This window comes from Emydura macquarii, unplaced genomic scaffold (genome assembly GCF_026122565.2).
Source record: "Emydura macquarii macquarii isolate MOO-44397 ecotype Brisbane River unplaced genomic scaffold, CSIRO-AGI_Emac_v2 contig_3603, whole genome shotgun sequence".
NCBI lineage: Eukaryota > Metazoa > Chordata > Testudines > Chelidae > Emydura > Emydura macquarii.
This window is the reverse complement of record NW_027133740.1, coordinates 3261385-3286971: the sequence shown is the minus strand read 5'-3', so window position 1 is coordinate 3286971 and position 25587 is coordinate 3261385. Positions and strand designations below refer to the sequence as shown.

Sequence of the window (25587 nt, the reverse complement as noted above, 5' to 3'; positions counted from 1 at the left end):
CTTGCTGGGGGTTGTAGTCCTCTCCCCCTTATCCCTGATGGGTGCCCCCCTCCTGGGTTCTATCCCCTATGGTGACCCATGGTTGGGCTGAGCTCAGTGGTTGCTGTAGTATTAAAGCAAAGGATTAGAAGCCAGGACATCTGGCTTCAGCTTCCACTTTTAGCACCGAACTCCTACGTTAAGCTGGTGTGGAACTGGCGCATTTTTCTTACTGGTAGATACCGGACTATCTTATGCAGTCCCTGACATACATTCTAAATAGCGATGCACTGAACTCCTGGTATGGATTGTGAGCTATCAATGTTTTAGGCTTAATTTTGATCTCCCTTACCTCAGTGTAAATCAGTTGTAATTCCAATGAGACCCAGGGAATTCCAACAGAGTAAAAAGTGGTGTAATGTCAGAATCAGGCCCAATTTCCAAGACACTTATGTCAGGGTTTCCCTACTCAGTCTTTGGATGAGCAAGTCAACATATAGATAGCTCCAATATCCAATGTTCAGGGCATTAGAGGCTGAAGTTTGAAAATTGTGTTTATTGGATTATCAAATAAGCAGATCATGTACCATTTGAAATTAAATATATTTAAAATATTTTCTCTGCTTGCAGTTCTCATCATTGAGGAGAAAACTCACTTGTAAAAAGACCAAATTCTGTGGGACATTTCCATACAGATAAAGTCACAAGTGGGAATCTGCTAAAGAAGCTGGCACAAAAAAACAAACCTGGCACTACAGAGCTTCAAAAGCTAAAATTGTGTAGCATATGATGGGTGTAGAATACTGAGAAGGAATAAGTCCACAAACTACGACAGCTCCAGTGCTGTCGTGCATTCTGACCTTCAAATACATTTAAAAAAACAACAAACCTCCAAAAACTTGCCATTGTACCTTTATATTAACGTAGTTCTGTTACTTGAAATTCTGCTACATGCAGGACTTAGTTTGTAAAGAAAATGCAATAGCTCTACCTGAATTGCTTCAAGCACAGAAACATGGACATTCATTTAGAGAGCCTCTGTTCCACACTGGGGATGGAAACTAACATGCTTTGGAACTGTCAGTGATGGACAGGGAAGTGCGTTAAGGTGATTCTCTCAGGAGTTGCAGATGGTGAAGAACAGCAAATTTGACAAGTTAAAGCCTCCAGTGTATGGCTGGACCATGTTGCATATGCATGAGGTGACCTTTAAATGTGAAGGTCAAGCTCTGTAGTGGAAGAAGAGTGGCAAGTGTATGATCTGGTAAAAGGCACAGTAAAATGTATTTTACTACAAGAGTATTAAGACCTTTGTGATGGGAGGGGGTGGGGCTGTTAGGGGACTGACATGGAGATAGAGGCAATCTGACCCAAGTTGGCAGTGATTGAAACTAATTAAAGTTTGGTGGACTCCGCCCAGTCCTCTGTAGAACACTTTGCATCACACACCGGGAAACCGACACCCTGCACTTTTTGTCAGCGTCAACAGAGAAACTCAGAACTGAACAGGCCCACCAACAGCAAGTCTGGGCCCCTCTAAACAGGATGGATGAGGTTTATGACCAGGAGTGGCAGGTGAAGCTTCCCCTTGGGGAGGTTAGTGTTTGATCCTGTCTCTTCTACCTGTGACCCTGTCCACACTCCATCCCCCTCACTCCGCCAGGCCCCACCCCACTTGACCCCCCCTTGGTACCGCGTCCCTCCCTCCCCCCCGACTCCTCCTCTCTTCCACCCCCCCTTCCCCTGAGGTGGTGAGTGACAGCAGAGGGGAGCTGAGCAGCAGGAGGAAGGACATGGTGATCAGCGGTAGAGTTGGGGGGAAAGGAAGGATGCGGGCATGAGCGGGGGAAGACATGGGAGGTGGAGTGTGGGTGGGGCCACAGGCAGAAGAGGTGGGTCGGTGATCTAGCCTCCCTGAGGGGAAGTTTCACCTGCTGCCCATGGATCTATCCCATCCAAGTGCCCCGGGCCCTTTTAAACCCTCTGAGCAATTGACTCCTTTGTTCCCCCCCTGTTGGCGGGCCTGGGACTGGATGTGTAGTATCCAACATGGAACTTAGAGGGATGAGCACAGGTTGTGGGAGGAAAATTTAGAGGAGGCAGCAGGTACTTGTCTGTGGGCACATGGCTTGACTATTACCTGCAGTTGCAAACTGTAAATAGTTTTCTTAATAAAGAGCCAATCTAGTTTTACAAGCATTGAGTCCTTTCATATTATTGCCCAGTACCTGGGACACAAAACAGAATGGGCCATGGAGATTAAACTATCCTCTGCCCCTCTGAGTGGTCCCTCCACAGTCACTTTGGTGCTACAATAAAATATTGGCGCTCTTAATTGTTTCAGAAAAAGAGCAGGCAGAGAAAGGTCTAAAATTCTTTTCCACAAGATTTTGTTTTATTGGGGATCATTTTTCACATGAGAATATGATAAGGCTTTTTGTAACACTTATGGAAATACGCTTTGTAACAAAGCTCCATGGCCGTCACTGGCCACCCGTTCAGTAATGTTTCTTGACCTCACTGCAGCATGACTCAGAAGAAGAGAAGATTACCATTTACCAGGAATAATAAACACAGGGGATTGGGTCAGCAGTTCGAGCTTTCTTTCTTTTAAGTTGGGAAAAGTCAATTTAAAACTTTTCTTATTTTGACGTTACAGCCATTTTACTTGTCTGTCTGAACAGATGCAGCATAAAAAATGGAGCTTTTTGCTTCTGCAGGCACTCTGCTTGAAGATGAATAGGAAACAGATAAAAAACTACAGCCTCTGTAAACTAAATTTCCAACTGTTCTTACAGAATGCCATACATTAAAAATTCTGTGAATGTTTGATTTATACCCATTTAGGACACACACAGACTTTCTGCCAGTGACACCTGCTAAACTGAGGAATACTCTCCTCAAGGGGGGCATGGAAGCAACATTGCTTGGGACACTTAAAACTAGACTGGCCAAAGCACTGGACTACATGCTGTGCAGGGAAATGGACTACAGAACTAGCAGGTCTTTTCCATCACTAACCTGTGTCAATCTATTGTATAAAACATGAAGAAGAAGAAGGTGTAAGTCAATTAGAATTAGTGCTAAGGTACACGGGAGAATAATTTCAGGTTTTGCAGTTAGGTGAAAATTGGTAAGAAAAAAAAGGATCAGCTGGTGATTAAACTACAGGTATCGGAGGTAGGAGAACATGGTTCTGTTTCCTGCTCTGCCACATATGTCTTGTATGACCTGGGACAAGTCACTTAGTGTCTCTGCCTCATCTGTGAAATGCAGATGATAATATCCATCTGACATGGGTGTTGCAAAGCATTTTGAGATCCTTGGATAGAAGGTGCTGTATAAGGGGAAACTATGGCTGTTAACTGTATTATCTGTGTCCTTACATGCTCTGAAATGAATAGAAAAGTGAAATTGTGCAGCTGAGAGCTCAAAAGTCAGCAAATGCCAAATGAAGGTTGTATGCTGACCCTCCACTCTGTCCCTTTGCATGTGTGCATTACAATATAGCACAGGGGTTCTCAAACTTTTTCTTCTGGGACCCTCTTTGAAAATGATGACCCCCACATGCCATCCCACCCTTCTGTGCTGCTGCTGGGGGAGGCACTGCCTTCAGAGCACCCGGCCAGCAGCCACTACTCTTTAGCCATCTACCTCTGAAGGGCTCTGGCTGTCAGCATGCATGGGGCTGATAGCTGCAGCCATGGTGACAGCTTGCAACCCCTCCTGTAATAACTTCGTGGCCCCTTGAGGGGTCCTAACCCCCAGTTTGAGACCCCTTGGTATAGCATTTAATTGAGCATTGCCAGAAAGCCCTGTCCAACACACCTTACAATGGGTCCTCCTCTACGGAAGTGCAGAACCTAGATTTAGAACTTAGTCCACCATTGCTGAGCTCCTTCTCCAGTAGAGCTTGTGGTTCCACCGGCCAAGTGTTATACCCGCTTGTGGATATGCTAATGAGCTCTGAAATAGGGATTCCCTCTTGTATTCATTAGCAGTTCCTCAGCTATGGGGACTCTAGGAGAGTTTGGGAAAAGGAAGCTTTTTAGGATCCTTATAGCACTGCTTCGTTATCAATCATAATAGGAAGCTTGAGGGGACAAGGAATCACTAGGGGAAGGATACTTATAGGGCCCAGGAACTAAAGGAAGTTGGAGAGAGGAACACTGTTGCTGTAAGTTGTACCTGTAGTCATGTTTCATGTTTGCTGGTCTGTAAAAAGCATCTTCTTGCATTAGCTGGGTTAGGACATGGCAGGGCTGCATGACTTTTGAGAAGCTCAGCATTAGATTTGGAAAAATGATTTAGGCTAGAGGTTTGAAGTGTTCTGACATCATTTCTCTGCACACTGGAATTTTCCAACCTGTTTTCCCCCTCTTCTCCTTTGCTTTCATTATATCTCTCCATCCTGCTTCCTCACATTAATTTCTGATGTTAAAAAACCCAGATCCATCTGGAATAGGCATATTGCCTTTAAGTGGCTGGATGATACTATACTAGGATCCCAGATTGGTAACAAAGAGGTGCTATGAAGGCCCTAAAATGAGGATTCCATTTCCTTAAATCATAAGCAGTAAGATGGGTAAAATATAGATGAATGGATCCTTGCAGCATAGCATAGTAAAGAATATAATTTGCATTGATGTCTTTGAGCAACTCATTGGGAGAGGAGGCTCTTGGGGCAGCGCTCTGAAGGACGTAAATGTACTCCTTCTAGTGAATGATGTTAGTTACTTTAAATCTGGCTGTTCTGTGGAATTGGACAGGAGCTGCTTTTTATATATATAACCCAATTCTTTTCTTCCCCCATGTCAGTGAGTTTTCTCATTCTGTCTCTCTTCCCGTTCTCCCAGTCACTTACTTTTCAAATCTTGTGGTCTGATTCTCAGGGACATTAGTCCCTTTGTGCTGCTCCCCACTCTTTTAGAAATGTCAGAGTAGATCCAAACTAAGCTTGCCTACCTGTAGGATGGTTGGGTACAAACTGAATCGTATGAATTACTGGTGGTGATTGTTTCTTTTCAGTAGTACCCACAGTGTGCTAAGCAACCTCCAAACACAGAAGAAAGCACAGTCCATCTTCAAAGACCTTACAAGATGAAAGGTAAATAAACAGCCAGATAAAGAGTAGGGGAATGGAGCATAATATATAACCAAAGTGATCAAGGTGATAATTGGCCATATGTTATAATAATCTTAGATAACAGAAATGCTGGGGCACATCCTCAGCTGGTATAAACTGTCATACCTCCACTGATTTCCACTGAACTCTGACAATTTACACCAGTTGAGGATGTGCCCAGCTGTATGTAGTGTTCAGGTTTAGCCCCAAGATCTAATATTGCCTCTCTCTGACTTGAGGCTTGTTGGAGATTATATATATATTTTAAATAGGTCTCTTTCACTTATCCATGTTCTTGAGCTTATGGTTGATTTTGAATGCTCCTCATTATGCTAGCAAACCCAGTGCACTTCTCTTTTTTTATTTTTTATTTTTGTAAAGGAAAAATGATTCACTTATTGGATTATATTGAGTGTGAGAGATTTAGAGTGCTCATAAAGGATAAAATGGCTGAATTTTATCCACAGGCTATTAACAGCGACATAAGTGATTTAAGTAAAAGAACCTAAAATCATACAATTTAAGAAATGGGTGGCAACAGGTGATTTGATTGTAGTTGTGACAGTAACATGTAACAACTCTATTGTGCTATTGATTATTTTAGTGTGCCAACAAATACTCAGTGGTGCTTGGCTTTTTGCAGAATTTTAATGGAAAGTAGCTGTGTTGAAATAACTCATGTTTTTCCAAAACTCACTCATGTTTTTCCAAAGGCTCTTATTCCTGATATGCCAACAATTTTCCTAAATAATGTTCAAGGAGCTTTACTTGAATTACAATGAATGTTTTAAAAATAAAAAGAAAGAAAAGAAAAAAGCAACAGCAGATCCTACAGAACAAGAACAAAACGTCAAACCTTTGAAGAGAAACCCTAACAAAACATCCTCACATCTTAACGCCAAAAAAACCCTTTCATCCCTAAGTCCTCCCCTAGTGACTGTTCTGATAGATAGGCCTTTACAACATGGCTAGAAGCAAAAAACTGGGGCTGTTTCAATCTGAAAGAGAGTGAATTCTGATACTGCTGCTATGTTTCATAAGAGCATGATCAAAACCAAGGAAAAAGTAAGTTAAGTAACGAGTGGTGAGGTACGTATCTATATCAGTTTATGCTTCTAATGTAAATGATGGATTCTTGAAATCTTTTGATTCTCCCCAAATCACTTTTAAATATTGCACTGTATTTGCTCTAGAGGGGCAGCTGTGTTAGTCTGTATACAGCAAAAACAATGAGAGTCCTGTAGCACTTTAAAGACTAACAAATTTCTGCAGGCATAATCTTTCGTGGGCTGCAACCCACTTCTTCAGATGCATGAAATAGAAATCGCAGATAGGAGGTGTATATATATACATCAAAGGGTAAGAAACAACAATGGGGAGGGTAAGTGTAAACAAAGTCCATTCAGTTAGAGTAGATGAGGCCTATTCACAACCATTGATGAGAAGGTGAGAGTGTGTGAACAGTGACACTTACTTCTTGTAATGAGAGAACCATTCCAAGTCTGTATTTGTTGTATACTGTATTTGCTGCTGCTGAGCAGAATGTTATAAGATGATGATTATTTTGTAACTATGAAATTCCCTAGCCCATAGGGAAGGGTGCATTTTTATTGCAGCTTCAACAATAATTATTTATCTAATTATTTTTCTTATTTATCGGCACCATTATTCATAATTCATGATTATTCAGAAGGTCAGACTCATAGCTTGGATGATAGTGATGCATCAAGATTCCACCTTTACTGGATATACTTCTAAGGAAATTTGTAAATTAAGAAGCATTAACCCCAGGTTACAATGCTCATTCATTGCAGTAATGAACACTGAGATGCTAATATATTTCAAATACATATAATCTACTTTTACGAATGTAATGCAGTATGTGAAGATTTAGCTCATAATTCTCATTGACTTAACCAATGACATTGAAAACACCTCCTTTACAGTTCTCTCAATAGTGAAGAGAAGCACAATGAAACAACATCTGCTTGCCTTATTTGTGTGACTGGACCTAATAAAAATCTCTTACCTGTGTTGCAGGTGCTAATTCTAAATCTGATGCTGAATCAGACTCCAAGGCACTCTTGACACTAGTCAGCTCAGACTGCGATCTGTTTTCTGTAGACCTATAAATAATGTATTTACACATTCATTATCGGACACCAAGAAACTATATGTCAGTTTAACAAATACACAATGACTAATTGGGTTAATTCTGTTAACTGGTAGTTTTTAATTGGTGGATACTGATAGTGCCCTGACTTTTCTTCCCTCTTGGTTCTGTCTGTCACATATTTCAGCCCCATGCAAACAATAATCGACCCAACCTGTATTCATAGAAGAGATCTGGGGTCTGATTTGCCATTATACAGGTTAAGCCAATGGAGTTACATTGGCATGAACCTAGTATAATGAAGTGGAGAATCAGGCCCACAACACTGTTATCCCTATTTTATAGCTAGGTAAACTGAGGCACAGAGCGGTTAAGTGACTTGCCCAAAGTCACTGAGGCAGTAAGAGTTTGAGTAAGGATCAGCACTCTACAGTATCAGGCTCCCAGTCCCTCACTCAGACCATGCCTCTTTCTCCTTGCCCATTAGCCTAGTCTCCTTCCTTTCTAAGTTCTACAAGTGGTAATGCAGAAATGAAACACACTGAGCCAAATTCAGTCCTTGTGTGAGTGAGTGCAACTCTAGTGGAAATCTCTGCGTGAAATCAACAGTGATATGAATAGAGGTGTAAAATTGGTGTGGGTGCATGTAAATAGTAACCTAGTGATTTGACATTCAAATCAAAATGAGTGTAGCTTACATGCCAAGAGGGCAGCAGAAATAAGCAATAAAAAGGAAGACCCGACATAGGGCCCAATTCTGCCCTCACTTACACCTCTGGAAACCTCACTAAAGTTAGTTGTGTTGCATAGGGCAGAAGAGAGGAGATTGGAGACCAAGACCACTCCACACTTCCCATGCCATGGCAGCTCTTGTCCTATGGGGCTGGCTGGGCCCGGCTCCCTGTTCCAGGCATTGCAGTACCACTTAAGTTTAGCCCAGCTGTTTCTTCTGTCAGGGGGCCCTGCCCAGAGCAGGGAGCCAGTGGGGTGACTGGGGCGGTCTTGCTCTCCAACCTCCCCCACACTGGGGCATCCTCTCCTCTCCAAGCTGGGATTAGGGCTGTGGTGTCAGGGCATTGCTGAACTCCACCTCCTGTGTTCTAGGACTCATGTAAAAATGGGTAGGAAAAAGTTAACTTTATAATTTACATACTTATTCTGTTATGTCCAAAATGTTTGACTGAGGACTATCAATGTAGCCTAACTGTGAAAATAATATTATGATGACCATCAACACAGCATTAGTGAGAATTGAGAGACCAGAGCTGGAAATATTTTCTCAGGAAGTCAAAAATGTTTACCCTAAAAGCTCTTTTGATGGAACTCTAGATGATGAAGATTTTCGTTCTGTTGCTGAATGACCTTTGCTGTTCCTCTCTCCATGAAACTTCACTTCATCCCATTTCTCCAGCTGTGTCTGAATACTGACTGGAAAAAAATGAATCTTTTAGGGAACAAAACATTATCCCTACAGCTCCATGTAATAGTGGTGAGGAAATTGCACCTCTAAATCACTAAAGCATATGTTTTAGTTAGGGCCCAATCCTCATGAACTTTAGGGCAGTTGAAATTCCTGGGAAAACTGACATATTTGAGAACCAGCAATAATTTACCTAAATCTTGATTTTCACGGTCATTACAATTCTTAAAATCCTTGTTCAGGAAATGACTGGGATCATGCTTGAAGTCAGTTATTTCAATGTAAATTATATACATTACCGGGATTGTGACAGTTTCTTGGTTGTTTTTGGTTATTTTTAATTTATAGATTGTGGGCCAGATTTTGAAAATCCAGCCTCCCTTTTAGCACCTGCAATTTATGGGTACAAATGGTTATAGAGGCAATTGAGATCATTTAGTCACGTGTCTGAATTGATTTTCAAATTTATTAAGGTCCTCAGACATCCAGATAACATCAGCTGCCCTAGGCAAATTATAGGGGAAATAAATAAATAAATACTAAAATATGAGATTGGAGGTTGAGAGGCTCTTGAAAATCAGGATCTTTAAAGGAGCCACCCTGATGGAAAGAAACGCTACTATCTTCAGACAGATAACATTCCCCTTGTCAATTTCTCTCTTGAAGTAGGAGATGATTGAGGTTTGGGACAGTTTGGAAGAAAATGACCTGAATTTAACTAAAAACCAAAAAAAATCAGTATCCTGCCAAATGTTATCTGGTGATGGGGTTTTGATAATCTGTATGAATACTGTGCTTGGGCCAGAAATGGAACTTTCGCTTTCCTCTGCTTCTTGGCACTGATGTGGTTAGGCAAAGCAGTATGTTAGGAGGATAGCAAGCATTTGTGATGTCTGCTGATTTAAAAAGGCAGGTCTAAGATGGGCCTGGTGGTTTGAGAGCTGTGTCTTGCTCTAAATTCTAATAATACCCCCTACTGATGACTTCTTTGTTTTCAAGGAAGATTTTTTTTTTTGAACTTCTATTCATCCATTTTCAAAGCCTTTCTTGAGGGAGTTCAGTGATCCAGGATGCACACTTATGGTTACTCCTTTGCACGTACATGACCCATTACTAGGAATGCCTTACATTACCCAATGCAGCATTACCAGTATTTAACATTTATAGCTCCAGTTCTTCACCTGGATCCCTTTCCTCTTTACTGTAACCCCTTTTCCACAGCACACATCATATATAACCGTGGGAGACAACATCTAGAATACTGCATTCAGTCTTGGACAACTCATTACCAGAAAACTAGAGGGTGGGATTTTCAAAAATGCCTAAGTGAGTTAGCCTGTGTTAATTAGGCACCTAGCAATAGGAGTTAGGCACCTAACTCATTCAGGTGCTTTTGAAAATCCCACCCAGAGACGATCTAGTAAGAGTTTGGAGAAAATTGCCTCCCAATGATTTTATTTAATGAAGTTCTGAGAGTTCACTTCACAAAAGCATTGCTCCCCATATATAAGTTATTGGTTTATATTTTATTAAAACTTGGCATTTCTAAGCTTCTCTCCGGTAGCTACCATCTTGTGGATAAAAGCTAATATGAAATTGTTAGTGAGTGAGAGATGGTATATCAGAGATTGTAAAACACTTTCAAGCGGGCCCAGCTTAGAAATGTATTATCCTAATGGCTGTCTGATGGACACTGCAAAATGAGTTTGTGGACATAGTCCAGCTCCTAATAGATAAGCTGATTTCCATTTCATGCATCGGACCAAGTAGGTTGCAGCCCGCGAAAGCTTATGCCTGCAGAAATCTGTTAGTCTTTAAGATGCTACAGGATTCTCGTTGTTTCAACATCATAAAAGTTTCCCTCACAATTGACACTGATGTATGTCTACAATGCAGTTAAAAACCAGCAGCTGGCCTGTGCCAGCTGACTTGGGCTCGTGGGACTCAGGTTAAGGGGCTGTTTAATTGCAGTGCAGACATTCAGGCTGAGGCTGAGGCCTGGGCAGTAAGACCATGAAAGATGGGAAGGTCCCAGAGTTCAGGCTGCAGCCTTAGCCTGAATGTCTACACTGTAATTAAACAGCCCTTTATCCCGAGCTCCGAGAGCCCAAGTCATCTGGCATGGGCCAGCTGCGGGTGTCCAACTGCTGTGTAGACATACGCAGAGTGGCACCTTGGAAAAAGAATGATTGATTGATTCGCATTTAACAGCTCTCCTCCACTATCAAAACACTTTGTGCTCTCACCAAGACATTCCATTATATGGGACAGCTTCTCCATTGCCCTACACCTTGTGTAGTCATTTACACTGGTGCAAATCAAGTGCAAAGTGGGTACAAAATGTTACTAAATCACAATTTACTCTCTCTGTGCAATGGAGAATCTAGACCTGTGCGCTATTTTGTGATAGCAGCAAGGAAGAATTGGCAAAGTTAAGCATGACTGACTGGCATTGATGAAATAACTAGCTCTTACCTAAATCTAATGAAGACTTCTCTGGAGCTCTCATTGTCTGGACCTTCTGCTCAGCATCCACATTTATGAGGTCTGAGTTGTCTGTCTTCTTTCTGTGGGTTAAAGCCTTTAAGCTTTCACCTTTTGATACATTCTCTGACTTCTTTGTCTTGCTTTGGGTTTGTAAAACAGGTTCACTCAGATCCAAGAGATCCAGTCCAGTTGATAATACTATCAGAGATGCAAAATGTTAGAACTCAGTGTTGTGCTCAGTTTTAATTCAATTGATTAGATTTTTCTTTTAAATTCGTTTTGTTTGAATAAGACAACATTGAGTTAAATTAAACACATTTGCATTTGACTGCAGTAGATGCTACAGAGTTACTGGGTAAAAACTATCACCAAGATTTTGAAAAGGGACTAGTGATTTTTGGGTGCCTCTGTTTTTTGGGTGTCAGTTTTGAGTCACCTTAAAAGGGCCAGATTTTCAGAAAGGGCTGAGAACCCTCTGAAATGAGGCCCTTTTAAAGGGTGCCAAGTAGGCAGTTAAAATATCTAATCATTTTTGAAAGTCTTAGCCCAGAGCTTCCCACATGATCTGGTTGTCCTAGTATTATACAGCTCTGCTCTGAGAGAGGATTAGAACCAGTCTCACCAGTTATAAAGTACTGAAAGCAATTAAAACTCATCTGAGTACCAGCTACTTATGACATTGCTACCGTGTTGTGCTCTATTAGGGAGAAGATTTTAGACTGAGGCCTGGTCTACACTGATAATGTAGGTTGACGGAATGCGGTTTCTGTTAACCACATAAAGTATGCGTCTCCACGGGCATGTGAGTTCCGCCGACCTAAATCACGATAAAATTCGACTTAATAAAACCACCTCTGCAAGTGGTGTAGCGCTGAAGTCGAATTCTGTGGGTCGAATGAGTGTCAACGTAGTCAGAGCACAACATAAATCGACATCATTGGCCTCCAGGAGGTATCCCCTAATGCTCTGTTGTGACCACTCTGCACATTCGCACTCTGCTGCACTGTGGCAATGTGAACAGGAAATAGCTCCTCCCCTCAAGACCTGGGAAATTTTGAATTCCCAATTTCCTGCTAGGTCAGCATAGAGAGAGCTTGCCAGCACAACTGATCCTGGTGACTGCACATCCCAAATGCACTTCAGCCTGGAGTCGACTTGAGGTCTTGGCCCATCAGTCTGTGGGGCAAAGAGTCTGTTCTGGCTCAGCTCCGAGCAAGCAAAAGAAATTTGGATATAAACGAGAAGATATCTCGTGGCATGTTGGAAAAGGGGCACAACAGGGATGTGCATCAGTGCCACGTTAAGATTAAAGAGCTGAGGCAGGCTTATCAGAAAACTAATGAAGCTAACAGTCATTCTGGCACCTCACCAAAAACATGCTGCTTTTATGAGGAGCTGCATGTGATTCTCGGCAGAGACCCCACCACTATGTCACCACGCAGCATTGATACCTTGGGGGAATCTGAGGCCAGGATGAATGAGGACGAGTCTGTGGACAAGGAAGAGGAGGATGATGAGGAGAACAGGGGGCAGACAAGTGTGGTACCCCTTCTCCCTGAAAGCCAGAAGCTGTTTGCAACACAGGAGCAAGCCCAGCCAGCCGCAGGAAACCATGACTGACCGGGATGCCAGGAAAGGCACATCTGGTGAGTATGTACTGCAAATTGTATTTCTTTGGTTATATCCCAGTCCAGAATCTTGTACCAGTGGGAAAAAGTGGTGTGTGTGGCAGTGGGGCTGCGCTTCCTCATAGTTGGGGTGCTTAAGAATTGGGTTCACCCCGGAAAAGGGATGCTCTGAGAATCCTCCATGCATATCTCCAGGAAACTTTCATGTAAGTGCTCTGCAATCCTTTGCAGAAGGTTTCTTGGGAGGGCAGCCTTATTTCTTCCACCGCGATTAGACGCTTTCCCCCACCACTCTGTTATTAATTGTGCAGGCATCATCGCGGAACACAGCATAGCAGCATAAGGGCCAGGCCTGTAGCCAGATGCTTGCAGCAAATCCTCCCTTTCCGCCTGTGTGACCCTCAGCAGGCTGATATCACTCATGGTTACCTCAGGAAGATTGTGCACATTTACAGTAGCCACCCAAGAAAGTTTTTTAAAGTGTGTGTTGTTCCACAGCCAGGGATGGTTTCTTGGTTCAGCACACTGCACCGCAAGTCCCTAAGCAGGACATTGTTGCTATGGGCTTTGGGCATCCACAAACAGGTTCCCATTTTTTTCCTCCAGAGATGGTTAACCCCTAACCACCCCTCACCCTTTCTACCACCTCTTAAAAGCCTGATCAATGGGAGCCCAACATCCATTCTGCTCTAGGGAGCATGGACTTACGCAGCATGGGCCTCGGGGATTTCCCTAACATAGACGCACTACCCCCTTACTTACCATGGCTGGAATGGCACTCCAACCCCTGCAAGAGTTAGGCAACGGTATGCGATTCTGGCCTTCCTTTGGAAAGGCTAAGGGGAGTTTATCATTTGTAACATTGTTTTTCATCCATGGGACGAGTTAACAATGGGTACCTTGTGCTTCGCTTCCCTTACAGTGGACAACGTGGCCTTCAACACACTCTCATACTCCTGCAGAGCGCCTGCCGTGGATAAAAAGATGGAAAAAAACTTGGGATGACACGTTTAATGAGATAATGAACGCCTTCGCAGCTACTGACACAGAGCTAAGAGTGTGGAGGATTTCCTTATCTGACAAGCTGAACATGGACATGGACAACAAAAAGGCAGCACAGAAGCATGAGTGCTCAACAGGAGAAGAGATGCTGCGTATAATGTGTGATCAGTCAGACACATTGAAGCGTCTGGTTGAGCTTCAGGAAGCTTAGTGGCAGGAGAGATTCCCTCTGCAGCCCCTGAGCTAACGCACTCTTTCCTAGACCCCACCCCCAAGCAGTCTAGGAGGAGGTTGAGCAGGGTGCAGTACGTGCTGCACTCCTCGCCAGTTGAGGGGAGCAGAAAGAGACGATGGCCCCTTTAAGGAGTGGGAATCTGTGGTCCCCCCACAGTTTGGGAACCCCATTGTGGAAAAGCCTTCCACTATGTCCTCCACTTTTTCCCAAAATCACTACCCTTCTTAACAGAAGTCTATTATTGGCCCAGCACACTTGTATCACAGCTGCTCCCATGGTGGATTTACTGACTCTGAATTGATTTCCAACTGACTGGTAGCAGTCTGACATTGCTAGCTTCCACAGAGCGATGGCCAATCTCTTCTCCACTGTCAGAGCAGGTCTCAAGCGAGTATTCATGCATTTCAGAGCTGGGGACAGCTCTCCGCAAAGTTCAAGAAAGTGGCCTTTCGCATTCGAAAGTTCTGCAGCCACTGCTCATAATCCCACACCCTCATAACGATGCAATCCCACCAGTCACTGCTTGTTTCCTGGAACCAGAAGCGGCGCTCCACCGACTGCAGATGGTGCATGACAGCCTGCAGCAAACGGGAATTGTTTCGTTCTGTGGCTTGTAGCAAGGCAGCCTCTGTAACATTGCAATTTTCAGCGCTATGGCTCCTGTCTCACCCCTGAAAATACTGCAGAATAAGTCGTGAGGTGTTTGTGATGCTCACAATAATGGTGCAGAGCTAAGCTGGGCTCCATTCCACTCAGGCAATGGTGTGCGCATGAGAGAGAGTGAAGGGTTTGAAAAAAAAGGCACGTAAAGGCGATCATCTGTTTGTTTGGAGTGGGACAAGAAGGGAGGGGAGGAAGGGAGTACGTTGCATCATGGAAGGATGACAACCTTCCCAAATGCCCCTGCGGGTAGTTGCACTGTGGGATAGCTACCTATGGCACACTGCTGTGATTGTCAACGTAAGTGCGGATGGTGGGGACGGAATCCCCCGATGCAATGAGCGTGGTGTGATCACGCTCCTCCAAATTCTGCAGCTCCGTGGGTGAAGGTCGATTTAAATTAAATCAGCTTCACTCCGCAGTGCAGGCATACCATGAATCAGCTTATTACATATTAAGCACCCTTTTGTTTCCTTAGATGTGTGAGGAGGATATGATAAGCAGATATATTTCAAACTTCCAAAAGTGGGTATGCTAAACTGACTGCATTCAAGGTAATCAATTTTAATCATCTAACTTTACATAACAAATTATCAGGTTAAAGGATGAAAGGAATAAACAAACAGATTCCCAGAAGTTCAACAGATGCATGAAAGCACAGGTTGATAATTGAAGACATTTATAGTTCCTAGTGTTGCTGCTATAGGTCAGAGTTGTTTCTGGGTATACTTTACTGCTACTGACCAAGATTCTTTTGTTACATCAGTTGTCTGTTAATTTTCAGGCATTCCTTGTGTGTTGCTTTGACATATTCGTGGAAGGTAGCTCATATTAGATCAGTCTCCAATTTGTCCTGAAATATTCGTTAGTTTATAGTCACTAGTGTAGCATTCACCACCAGGATTTTCTACTACCTCATACAGGGCAACACGGCACCGCCTATTCATACAAAGCACTGCAATTGTTACTATGTCGAAACCTTGGATGAGGCTTCTGCCTTTCAGTTAATTGCTATCCATTTGGATTTTTAATAATGACATTTGTTCAAGCATATATTTAAATTTGGCTAATGTTTTCTTGAGCATGTGTAAGAAACAAGTGGGGGCAGGCTGGGAATTCAGCATGAATTATTTTGTGTGTGGTCATCTTCAATATTTTCAAAGGCATTATAAAGACTTCAGAGAGAACTCAGCTGAATCCCCTCCCTGCACAGCTTACCTGGGTTTAGTAGAGTTCATACAGCTTAGCAGCAAATCTTGTAGTTTAACCTTTTTTTTTTTGGTACCCATGATATGTAGTTTTCACCAGTGAATTAAGAAAGCTTCTTTGTCATTTGTTTTATGTTTGTATGCTGGCTAGCATAGTAGGGCCCAACCTGGTTGTGTCCTTTTAGGTGCTAGCACAATAAACATTTAAATAATAATCATACCTTAATTTTGAATTTCCTTGCTTTTGATGGCTTAGTTACAGACTCAGCATTATTTCAGCAACCTTTACAATTCAGTTTTTGAAAGCCCAGGATGAAGTCTTAGGTGGTTGTTTTTCCATATTCTAAGTCTGGATTCAGTGACTTCAGTTTTGACTTTGGAATTCTAAAAATACTTGGGGTGCGGTGTGTTTGATATCATAAGTGAGCAGGGAAGTACCAGCTAGGGAAGAGGGGAGGTAGTGAAAGCAAGAAATATCCTGCAACAAGGCCAAACATTCATTGCTGGTGACTTGCAGAGGCAGTGTGACCTGGTGAAAGAGGAGGTTATAGTTCTGAAGTGGTCTATTTTTATGGGGCATTAGTGTAATATCGCTACCAGTTCTGCTTATGGTGAGCATTTTTTTCCCTCATAGCTCTGAAGCTGTTAAAATATACTGAGCCAGATTGTCAGTCCAGTTAGCATGTACAGATAGGTGCCTAATCTGTAGCCACAATTGCCCTCATTGCATTTGAAAATTAGGTAACTGCAAACACAAATATATCAGTTACCTGATTTGGGCATACAAATGTAGTATTGCACACACAAATTATGTGCCTGTTTCACTTGGCAACTGACAAGTGCAATCTGTCTGAAACTCTTTCTCAATGTCCAAAATTCATTCATAAGCGGTATACAAAACAAGGTGTATAAGTTAGAATTTTCCACTTGATCATTAATGGCTTGTAACAAGGCAAGCTGTTTTATGAAATATTTATAAAATACAGTAGTGGTATTGACTACATTGTCCCTCAACAGATCGATTTGTTTTCTTTGATTAGCCTACATATGATGCAAGTGGCATATTATCTCTGAACATACTAGTGAATAGCAACACTAAAATCTCTAAAGCCAATCATGCAAGACAGTATACTCGGCTTCATTTTGAGTGCTTTTAGGATTACCTTGGCATTTTTATTACCTGCTCTGCTATCTTATTGAGACACAAGGCAAATAAAAAATGTATTACATCATTTCAATAGCAAAGACCCTGAGTTCAGCTGTATGCTTTCTGTTCTTTTTTCAGTGGGAAGGGAATGGGAAGGGGATAACATTTTAATATCTCTTTTTTTTTCTTTCCAAGTTTTCAATAAAGCAAGTCTGTAAATAATAACAAATTAATGGCAAGAAAACTAGTGTGACTTTGACAAGCAGAAATGAAGTAATATTGGCTCATATTTTTCATAAAGGCTCTTTCTTCATTTACAGAAACACCTAATGCTCCATTGTAGCCAATAAAGTAGGGCAGTAAAACACTGTTCCATAATTTAGGTCAGTGTAAATGCTAGGATAAGAAAAAAAACTATACAAGAAGAGGTTTATAACAAAGATAATAACAAATTGGGCAGCAGTCGTACTGGTATTAGGCAGAATACTGTCCATCAGGGATTTTCCCCCCAATTTAAATTAACACATTTATTGTCATTAGCTGAAATTCACTCCAACAGAGCACAATTGTTGGCTAGGTTTTTGTGGGGATACGATGGCCACCATCTTGGCATGAACTGCTATAGTTTGAACTGGGGCTGTAACGGACTCATATCTTTCTTTGATCAGGCACAGAGGGGGACCTGTAACGTATATTCATCAATGGACTACAAAGGTACTAGGCGCTTGGGAAGAATCTTACCCACAACTGGAACAGTCATATTTATTACAAAAATCCCCATGGTGAAGACTGCATTATAGATTAAATGAACTTTGTAGAAGTAAGATAATATCTAGAGAAGGCCTTGAACCATTATTTAAGCCTTTATCAAAACCCATCAACTCCAAACTAAGGGAGTTTGGATAAAACAAGAACTAGATGTAACCCACCCATGGTTAAGTTTCTGCAAAAGAACAGCCAGGCTGAGGAGTTACCAAACCAAAATCATTTCCTCAGTTGACTAAAACCAGGAGCTGCTTTTCTTAACCTCTTACTCTGAAACTTTGATATAATTTGTGACCTGGATCTGAACAATCGCAGGTTTAAGTTTTGATTTTGCAAAAAGTTTTGCTACTCCCAGATTAGTCCATTTGTAGCTTACTACCAAGTCATAGTTTTGTAAAAATAATAAGTAATAAAGAATCTTGTTTGATTTTAAAAATAAATAAATATATAAATGAATATAAATCATTTGGCAAAAAGTACCAGAAAATAGTGAAAATTAATTCTCTTCCTTTAATGAGGGATGATAAAGAGAATTTATTACCAGCTGTATTTGATGTTACCGGCCTTGCAATGGCTTCTGGTTTGGTTTCACAGAGAAAGTCATCAATGGAGGGGCTCAGAAGGGGTCTGCTTTCTTGCTGCTCATTCACCAGCTGGCAACAGAAAAAAACAAGAGTCAAAGAACTTTGCTGAGATTCAGAATCTAAAGAAATAAAATCAATCCTTACAACAGAATTTGGCTAGTTTCTGCTTGTGGGAGAAGAGAGACTCCACTGATTGTCACCATTTTCTAAGGTACAGGCAGCTTTGGGTTTAAACAAACTTTTTGCTGTTTCTGAACATCTTAAAATTATGCAAAAATTTCATAAGCCATGTGAGAGTAAAGTACTAAGATGGTTCTTCTATAACAATTCTTACATACTACTGATTATGGGCCAAGGTAATGAATGCCTGGTAGCACGAATGGATGAATTTCACCTTTTATTATCATTTGGGTGGGATTGGGTGACCAATCAATGTTGATTCTTTGTGGTGCAAGGGAGGCATTCTTTTTCACTAATATCTCACACATGCAGAACTTTAACACGGTTTGAATTTCATTGCATGAGTTTGATGTTTTTAAAGGAAGATTCAGTTCAGACTTTTTGCTAGCTAAAAGTAAACCTGTGCTACAGCACAAATTAGGGTAAAAGAATCCAGTTATGGCCCCTGTGCTGCAATTGACTTTCTGTTGTTCCCTTTGTTGCAGCAAGGCCTCTGCAGTCACAACTGGATGCCCTTTTGATGGTATGATTTGACTGTATTTTATCTTTAAGAATGTGTTCTTCTCTGTTTCTATTATCTTAGTCTCTTTCTTCCTCATTTTCACCCTTCCTCCCTTGCTCTCTCTCTCTTCTATTCTCCTTTTTTCAAAAATGTTCTTAAGTGACACATGAACCCCACAACATTTGGACATGATTTGAAATTTCAAGCCCAGGATGTTTGAATGGTTCAGAACTGGCTAAAAGGCATTTGCTCATCCCTGTATGACCTCTATCAACAGCCGTCCTTGAAAGTTAGAGTCTAATAAATAATGTACAAAATACCCACTGATGTGCTTCCGCACTTACCCAGTACAACAGAATCCCAAATTATTAATGGTAGCAGAACTGCTCAGCTTCACTGTTCTTATAAGGCTTGATTCTGCACCCCTAGAGAGCTCAGCAACTTGCAAGACAAAGTCCTCCATAAAGTGATAGAGATGGAGCTGATGAGATATGGGGGAGCACGTCCATTTCTATGAAGAGTCAAATTTTCAAACTGGTCCCTAAAAGTGAACATGTATGTTTGGCATGTGCGCCTCCTCATATGCTCTGAAGCCTACATTTGTGCACTCAAGTAGATTCACACAAGCTAAGGCGTTAGTGAGAGGAGTGCCCAATTTGTGTGTGCCAATGGTTGCCTGAGGAAACTGAGATGCTGGTTTGAAGATTTGGCAATAACATAGATTCCCACGCACTGGAATCCTGGTCTTTATATAGCCAAACTACAAGTGCACCTTAAAAGAGAGTTAGTCATCTGGCTTTCATCAACGTTTGCCAAATTATTCACTCAGTGGAATTTAGGGAATGCCACATTCTGCTCTTTTGAACTCACGTAAGATAATTTGCTAATTTCTGTGGATGCATCTGATCTGTAAACTGCTTTTATTCCAGATGCTGATCTTTGACCTTCATTAATGAGGGAACTGTCTGTACACATAATTTCCAGAGCTATATTTCTACCACATATTGTTGGTGTGTAAGACATGCTGGTACCTAACATGTTTCTATGTACTGCATGTTCCACTTATGATTTTAAGTTTACCAGGTACAAAGGCTCCTAGTCATTTCTAGTGGAGAAAACCAGGTTGGATGCTTAGCTGATGCTTGTCCAAACTAACATTAGTATTTTAAGGCTCTCTTTCTTCTTCTCAGTGATTGAACAGCCCCAGAAATCATGTCTCATGATCATCAGGTAGGCCTCAATCCTTTCTTCCCTCTTGCATTTGAGGATCCTATTGTAGGATCCAGCATCACCAAGAGCTTTTCTGCTGGGCTTTTGCAGTGCTGAGGATATGTGCCCTGGTGAACACAAAGGCCAGCCAGAGAGATTATCAGTGCTTCTGGGTCAGTGGCTCTTCCAAGGTATGTTTATGTGACATGCTAGGGCTCTTGGAAAAGTCCTATAGAATTTGATAGGAATAAAACTATAGGTTTCTATAGGATTCTATAGAAATTACTCAAAAAATTTATAGAATTTAATAGTAAATGCTAATATTTCTGTAATATTTTTAACCATCCTATAGAATAGAATTATAATATACCATTAAATTATATAAAATCGTTTAAAAATGTTATTACATTCTCTGGAACTCTACCTTAATGGGAAATATGGAAGTGGGATAAAAGGAAGGGGATATTGAGGGTCATGGGAATGGAGAGAAACAAGATTGGCAGTTGGGAGGGAGGGATCTGCAGGTCTATTGGTGGGGCATAGGTTGATAGGAGAGGAGCTTAATGCTGAGGGATTCGGAAGGAAGGATGGCCATGGAAATTTGAGAAGCAGCTATGGCAATGTTGAGAATCAGAATGGGGAGAAAAGAGAGGATTCTAATCCAAATAGATCTGAATCTCTCAAAAGGTTCGTGTGTGGTTTGGGGATGATAAGAGTTGGGAGATGTTGATTCTTCTCTTTCTCTCCCCCCCCCTCCCCCCCCCCACACACACACACACACACACACACACAGCTGGATGGTTCCCACATCCCAAATCATTTCTATATGATATTTACACAACATAGACCAAGACAGCAACTGCCAGTCACTAGGATGATATTAATGATGTGATGGAGGCGCATTTCTGAAATCCTTTGTTAAAATTCTGCCACCAAACTGTAGGAAGATTGAGGATGATCTCCCTACCACTGTTCTCTGCAATTAGTATATTTCAAGCAAATGCACTTGATCTAACTGTTTGCCAAGTAGTGTTGCTTCCCTCCTGAGTTTTGGGCATTTTTGTTTAATTGGGAAAACAAATAGGTCCCTCATTTTCGTATCCTTTCCTTCTTTGACACATACACTGAGTTGATCAAGGGCTAAAATCTTGTGGGAACTCCTTATAATACAGGCTGCTCACTGGATTAACCTTCAAATGAAATATCTGGGCTCAAAACAGTCTGGCAAACACAACCATGTTAAGTATGTCTACTAATTCTTGTACCTTAATAAACATAGATTACATATGACCCAATAATACAACATATCAGCAACACAGTAATTATTTTGAAGTGGGTATTTCATGACATATCAGACCCTTCAACTATAAAGAATCCCACATGCTGAGTCTTTTGTCTTTGATAAGCTGGTATGGGGGTAGATTTCTGACTTCCCTGAAAAGCATTCCATGCAATTTGGCAAGTCCCCTCTCTCTCAGTTTGTTGATGTGATTTGCATTTCATTACTGCCTCATACGTTGGGCCAAATTCATCCCTGATGTAACTCTGAAGTCTGTGGAATTAGATCAGGTATGAATTTGGCCCAGTATTCTGAAACATTCATATTCATAGTAAATATTAATGATTTAAGGTTCTTAGGCACCTTCCATCTTAGGATTTCAGAATACTTTAAAACATTCATGAACTAAGCCTCAGGACACCACTGAAGTAGAGATAGAGAAGTATTAGCCCCATGTTATAGATGAGAAAATTGAGGAAAAGAGAAATTAAGTGAATTGACCAAGGTCATGCAATAATTTATGTGGCAGAACAGGAAATATAACCCAGACTTTCTGAATTCCATTCCTATGCTTTAACAGCTACATAATGCACTCTTGGTATACTGTAGTATTATAGGATAATAGGGGTTAGTATAATTCCCTCCAATATTATGTATTTGCCATTAATGCAAAACACTATTTATAGAGCAGTGTGTAATCATTAATTGATTTCTGAATCCCAACTCAGCTAATGTCCCTGAGAGTGCCATTTTGCTTTCCAAAATCTTATTTAATTGAAACATAGTCTCAGTTAATTGAAAGATGTCTACAAGCCTGTCTAGTGAGATACTTCCTTATTGGTTTCACATCTGAGGAGGCTTGGCAATAGCATAAAATATTCCTTCTGAATTGAAATGAATTTCATACATGTTCATCTGACATGATATCAGACACTGGACTTTTTCCCTCACAAATAATTCTTATTTTTCTCCAAACCATTCCTGCTTTTCTTATTCCACTGTCATAATCATGACTGCGGGTGTGAGCATTCATCTCTTTGGGAAGATATGGGGAGGTACAAATGTCTGTCTGGAAGCAGACGTCAGCCCCTCTAATGTACTGTATAACTTACTTATCTTTAGCTCTGATCTGAGATGAGAAATTAGTCCTTCATAAAGACAGCCTAGATTCCTGATTTGGTGCCTTTGGCTTTTTCTGTCCCGTTATGTACTGGCCACTGTATATGCCCCCATTCAGTATACAGTTCACAGTGCGCAGATGGAATCCACTGATCTCCATTTTATGTCTTGCTGTCATTCATCACATTCAGATACTCTTGCCAGTCTTGCTCTAGTAACTGCCATAGTGTCCAGCAGGACTCTGCCTTTTGTGGGGCTTTGAGAACTGCTATGTTTTGTGCCATCATTCCCATCCACAAGTGTACAGTAATATTTTATATAGCTACCAAGTGTTTTTATTGAATTTACTGGTTTCCAGTTTTCTATCACTTCTCATTATTGCTGCGCTATAATGCTCCTTGACTCTAGACCCTCTCGCTTCCTGACTTCCTATATTTTCTCCCTCTGTTCACCCTCTTCACCCTTAACTTCAGCTTTACTCTACGTGACCCAGGGATCCCTTCGTGCCAACAGGGAGAGGGGATTGTACAGGGATCCCTTGGGTCGGTTATGTGCATAATAGTTCACCAAAGGAGGCATGTGAAGTCTCTACCAAGAGCCAAGAGCCCACTGGTCATCGTAATCATTGCAAAATGTGTGTACTGATAATATTTAAGAGCTGTGTATCTATACTCATATAGGTTCTTAAGGTCTTGGAGTTAAGAAAGATCACCAGAAAATGGGATAGTTCAGAAAGGTTCCTTTTACCTATCTCCCTGTCTGGCCATTTGTGTATTGACTCACACAATATGCATATGACTCACAATGCATGTTTATCTGGGACTAAATAAGAGACTGTGAAATCTATGAGGAAGGAAAACTACAGGATGAAACAAAGAGCAGGGGTTGCTCTGTTTATGAATAAAAACAAAGGAATGTTCTGGTATATCTTGAGGTTCAAGAAAACACACAGGATCCCTCACCTAGGAAGCAATGACAGCTTGCTTGTCTCATTAAAGGAATGTTACAGTCAACCTGGCTGCAAAACACAGTAAGGATTTTGGGGGAGCAATGCTCTCATGTCTGCTAGAGTATCTTCTTACTTGAGTCTAGTCTATAGAATGCATGTTATACTTTTATTTTATATGTAACCATTTATTTCCAATACTTCTGTTTGCTACTGCTTGAATCTCAGTTTTGTTAAATAAACATCTTTAATTTCACTATAAGCATATTTAAGTGCTGTGTGTTAAGCAGAGCATGACCTGAGGTGGAACTAAGAAGCTGGATGGAGGAGAAGGTACTGTTTCTTTGGAAGCAGTGACTCTGTGAACACTGCAAGTGTCCAGTGGACAAGGGGCTTGACACTCCAAGGAGATGCTTGGAGGGCTCAAGGGTTGGGATGTGCCAATCTATGGAGTAACAGCGGGATCTGAGATTCCTAGAGGGGAGTGCTTCTGTTGCCTGTGGCTGGTGGAGTTGGGGAGCTGACCCACCGCAGGCACAGACAAGGCTCCCTCCTGCTAAGGCAGGCGGTAGTGAGGTGCCTCACAACCCCAGGAAGCGACACACTCTCCTTGTACCGTATTTCCCTGCAATTACTCCTCCCTGCTAATGGCCACTGCTTTGGGCTCTGGTTAAAGAGCAGCCAGGTGGCCCCTCTGCCTCCCACCTGGCTGCTCATTGGACCCGACTCCCACTGCTCGCATGCAGACTGCATGGAAATCTCAGCAGTGGTGGGGGCTGGCTGAGGAGGAAGAGGATACACTGGCTGCCTCAGTGCTTTGCGGCCAGGGTAGGTATGAGGCCAATGGAGGGTGACAGGGCGGGGTTGAGGGCTGGGATTGGGTTCGGGAGGAGGCAGGTTCTAGTGGGATGGGCAGGGGTTGAAGGAATGGATGGGGTGGGGTCAGAGGCTGAACTGGGTGGATAGGACCTGGACTTGGCTGACTGAATGGGGGTGGGGTGGAGAGGGCTAAGGTAGAGCAGGGGCAGAATGAGGGAGATTGCCATAACTCTCCCGCCCAGCACTAGCCACCCCCAGGCTCCCTCACTCACTCCAGACAACCCCCAGGCCTGCTCCAGGCTCTACCCCCACCAACAACTCCTGGCTTGCCTACTCACACTCAACCAGATCTCTCACTTTGTGGTGACTCCCAACCCAGATTCACTCCAGTAGCCCTGCCCAGACTGCTCCAGGCTCTCCCAAAGCCTCATCCACAGGCCCATGATCCCACCCTGTACAGACACCCCTTTAGATGCAATCCACTAACTCCCCCCCAGGCTCCATCCCTCCCAGCCAGCTTTCTGCAGGCTCCTGCAGTTACCCCTTGCTCCTCCCCAAGCCCAGGGAATACTTGCTGTCACCACTCATGGGGACCCCCTGAGGGGAGTCAGTGAAGCATCATTACTGACTCGAAATGTCACATATAGAGCTATATAAAACTGGCAGCTATGTTGCTCTCTAAAAGTATTCCCAGTTCTCTTCATCTGTAGCCTTTGGTTCTTGCTTTTGATATAGGATATATTTTATCCTCTTGTGAATCTCATGGCATCCGACTTACATTTTACTGTGCCTGATGATAACGTAAAGGTAGCAGGATCTTGTATATCAAAATAATTGGCTGTGCCTTTGCGTTACTGACAATGTACAGTTTACTGAAACTGCAATAAAAACAGTTTAAAAACATCTAGGCAGCAACCAAACAAAAATATGGATATAAGAAGGCTCTGTTTGTCGAGGAAATGCTCAGATGTGAGTCCCTGAAGGCCTGTAGGTAGATGAACCTTGAGAACATGTCATATCCAGAGGTACATTACCAGTGTAAAGTTTGGCTTCTTATCAGCAGTTAGATGTTTACAGGTAGAAATTATGGTTAGCCTGCACAATCTGCCTTTGACCAATGGCTACTGCTATCTTATTTATCTTGTACCCAAAACAACCAGAAAGATAGCAAAAAACACAG

At 42.0% G+C, this 25587-nt stretch overlaps 1 protein-coding gene across 1 annotated transcript in view; it reads right to left on the bottom strand.

Annotated features, from left to right (window-relative positions):
- The window catches only part of PEX5L (peroxisomal biogenesis factor 5 like), a 144910-nt gene that overhangs the window by 26306 nt on the left and 93017 nt on the right, over positions 1-25587 (bottom strand). The window contains exons 3-6 of the mRNA XM_067536480.1: positions 18311-18422; positions 11113-11322; positions 8519-8645; positions 7134-7230 (exon numbers count right to left, since the gene is read on the bottom strand). Of these exons, the coding sequence (XP_067392581.1) occupies positions 7134-7230; positions 8519-8645; positions 11113-11322; positions 18311-18422 (546 nt within the window). The remainder of the gene's footprint in view (positions 1-7133; positions 7231-8518; positions 8646-11112; positions 11323-18310; positions 18423-25587) is intronic.